This window comes from Entamoeba dispar, genomic scaffold (genome assembly GCF_000209125.1).
Source record: "Entamoeba dispar SAW760 scf_1105229461011 genomic scaffold, whole genome shotgun sequence".
Classification (NCBI taxonomy): domain Eukaryota; phylum Evosea; order Mastigamoebida; family Endamoebidae; genus Entamoeba; species Entamoeba dispar.
The window spans coordinates 1,675-5,214 of record NW_001854479.1 but is presented as its reverse complement, the minus strand read 5'-3'; the positions used below and the strand labels follow the sequence as shown (position 1 = coordinate 5,214).

General features: G+C 22.7%; 1 protein-coding gene across 1 annotated transcript, besides 5 other annotated features; it reads left to right on the top strand.

Moving 5' to 3' along the window:
• Positions 1-149: a sequence feature (AT_rich).
• Positions 150-151: 2 nt separating this feature from the next.
• Positions 152-275: a microsatellite.
• A 48-nt stretch (positions 276-323) lies between these two features.
• Positions 324-597: a sequence feature (AT_rich).
• Positions 598-645: 48 nt separating this feature from the next.
• Positions 646-687: a sequence feature (AT_rich).
• A 10-nt stretch (positions 688-697) lies between these two features.
• On the top strand, positions 698-3,462 carry EDI_261400 (uncharacterized protein; the record flags this gene model as incomplete). The annotated part of the gene is made up of 2 exons (XM_001737976.1): positions 698-1,215; positions 1,317-3,462. The coding sequence occupies 2 exons, from the start codon at positions 698-700 to the stop codon at positions 3,460-3,462; spliced, it is 2,664 nt and encodes an 887-aa protein (XP_001738028.1).
• Positions 2,634-2,771: a microsatellite.
• Positions 3,463-3,540: the final 78 nt, after the last annotated feature.

Below are 3,540 nucleotides of genomic sequence, written 5' to 3'. Positions count from 1 at the left end.
TTTTATTTTATCATCATTAAATAATAATTTATATTGAATATATTTACAAAATGATAAAATAATACAAATATTAACATTTTCATTTTATTTAATATTGATTCATCGTATATTATTTAAATTATATTTTAATATTATGATATATAAAATATGAAATAAACTAAATGATAATCAATTCATTTATTAATGTTATTAATATCTAATTTCATAATCAATAAATGAGTTGTATTAATGAAATATTTGATAATTAATACATTTATTAGTTGTATTATTTCATTTTATTTATTTTAAATGTTTATTTTATCATTCATCATTTTAATGAACACATTTATTAAACATTCATTAAAATAAATAACTCATTAATAAATAATTAAATAAAGAGAGAAGAATATTTAAATGATAAATTGAATATTAATATTTATTATTAAATCTTTAGAATAACATTTATTTTATGTTTAAATGAATGAATTCATCAAATTAAATAAAAATAAAATTAAACAATGATAAATTTAATGAAAATGAAATATTTCATTATCATTCAAAATATCAAATAACTAAATATAAAAAAGATAATACTCTATTAATAAAATAATAAAATATGTTTGTTATTTTCAACCATCACTTATTTCTATCTATGTATTACTTTTCATTTATATTAAGAAAATAAAATGAACTAAAAAATAAATAATTGAACTATTTAATGAAAGTCACTAAACCATCAAATTATAAAAGAAGAACGATGAAACAACTCGATATGGTTTATTTAATGAAGGTGGCACTTCATGTTGAAGACATGAATGACATCCAAAACATTGAAATGGTTAATAAAAAATGTGGGGTTGCAATTAACTCATTAAAAATTAACCCATGGTTTACATCAGAAAAAGACGTTAATAAGTTTTGTAGAATATTTAATCCACCGACCTGTAATTGCAATTTGTTGAATGTTGATGAAAGTGTATTAATGAAAGTTGAAAAGATAAGGAATTATGATTTACAACATTTTTTAAAGCGAGTAACAGAAAACAACCAAAACAATCAAGTTGGTCAGGAAGAATTAAGTATGACAGAAGAAGAAAAAGAAAGACTAATTAAAATTATTCAAAAAGTGGAGTCTATGACTTGTCTTTTTTATGCCTCAGAGGAAGTGATAGGAATTATTATTCAAAACATGAAGAAAGGAATTAAAATAAGATGTAATGAGTTAATTGCAAAGAAGTTTGATACAATATTTGATAAAATGAAAATAAATGAATCATTTTATCCAAGCGAAATGATAGTTGTAGGAAGTACAAATGGAAAATGTATTAAAAATGTAGAAAAAAAGAATGTACTAATGATTTGCTATTGTCAATTGACGATGAGATATTAATGGATATACCAAAATCTATTCGAGTATATTCAACCAGAGTTTTTATACCAGAAACAAACAATGAAAACAATGTTAAACATATTAGATCTTCACATGAATTATTGTTTTCAAATATAAAACCTAGATTTCAACAACCATTTAAGGGCACTGTTGATGTTAATATCAATATAAACGATATAAATAACGAAGAAAATAGAAAGAAAGTTCACCAAATTATTAATGATCTTTATGCTAATTCTCTTACAATTTATGATAACAGAAAAGGACTGTTTGGACAATGTAATGAATTAATAGTATTTGAAACATCACAATTACCTGAATATATCAAATATATTTCTTTTAGTTTATCAGACTCAAAATTAATAATGAATAACAAACGTATTGAGTGTGTAGAAATGCATGGACAAGGATCTTCACTTGAACTTCAATCAATAAATAATTTAAAACAGTTAATAATAGATGGGGTTAATGAAATAAAGATAAATGAAAAGAATGAAGAACAGGGAATTACAACAACTAATAAAAGAAGATATTGGAAAGAAATACAAGAAAATATCTACACATTCCAAAATCTTGAATTACTTCGATTGAACTATTGCTCTAATTTAAACATTAGCTTAATATCAAATAAATTAAAGAGTATTGAAGTAATCAATTGTAGAGAATGTAAAATTAATATTAAATCAGATTGTATTGAAAGATTGAAATTAGAAAGAAATAAACAAACACAAATCAAATTATCAACAAATAAATCAAATAATATTTGCATTAGAGAATGTGAGAATTTCAAATTTGAAATAGAATCTAATAATGAACAAAATATTGAAATATTAGAAGGAAATCAGATTAATGTAAAATCAAAATGTCCAATCAATAAACTGATAGTATCACAATCTAAACAAGTGAATATTACAGGAAATGAAAGATGTAATACAATGAAAGTTATTGAATCTACAACCAATGAAATTGATGTTAAACCAAAAAGAATTATATTTAAATCAATTGAAGAATACATTAAAGTACCTCTGAAAGAAGCAGAAGAGATATATATTGTATCAATGAAAGATTATATCTTTGAAGAGTTATTTGATAAATGTAAGAAATTATGTATTGATGAATGTGAGAATTGTCAATTCATAATCAACAAGAATCAAATCAAAGAAATGAAAATAACAAAATGTAAAAATACAGAAATCACAGGGAAGTTAGATAATATTGAAGAAATCATCACAATAGATAATGAAGAATGTAATATTCCAGAAACAAAGAAAGTTATAAAAGAAGATACAGAAATAATAGAAATAAATAATACAAATAAAGATATAGAAATAGAAACAGATAAGAAATATGTTATAATAAGAAATATTCATGATCATAATATTAAAATTAGAAGTAATATTAATAGTGATGTTACAATAGAAAATTGTAAAAAATTCAGATTTGAAGGAGAATATGAAGAATATGGAAATATCAAACTCATTAATTGTATGGGTAATGATACTCCATTTATTGGTGAAAAAACTATATCAAGAATTGGATGTGCTGAATCAGTAATGATTAACAAATTTGAGAATAACTATTTTAAAATTGGTAAAATTAAAAAATCATTAGAAGTTATTGATAGTCAAATAGGTATTGGTGTATCATCAATTGATGATAACAATATCATTGACAAAGTGCATATTGAAAATACTAAATTATATGGAACTGTATCAATTGTACCATGTAACAAAGTCTGTATAATTAACAGTACTGAAACTTATAGTATCATTCGTCAGTGTAAAGAAGAACTTGTATTGAAAAGAATGAATGACATTAGAATTAGATTAAGTGAATATTTGAAGAGGCTTGAAATGGAAGAGTGTGATCTAATTGATATTGATAATGAGATGAAAGGAAAAGAAGTTAAAATGGTAAGATGTCATGATATAAAGATAGTTGATACATCAAATTCAATCAACCAGATTGACTGTGATAATGTTGAAGTAATAACAGAACAACAAAATGAAATGATGGGAGGATTTGGAATGATGAGAGGATTTATTCCTAATAACATGCCAATGGGAGGATTTGGTGGTGGATTCAATCGTTAATAAGAAACTAATAACACACATAAATTGATTAGTTTTTTGATAAGTTTGTTGTTTAGAATAAAAAGAAATGAACAAAAC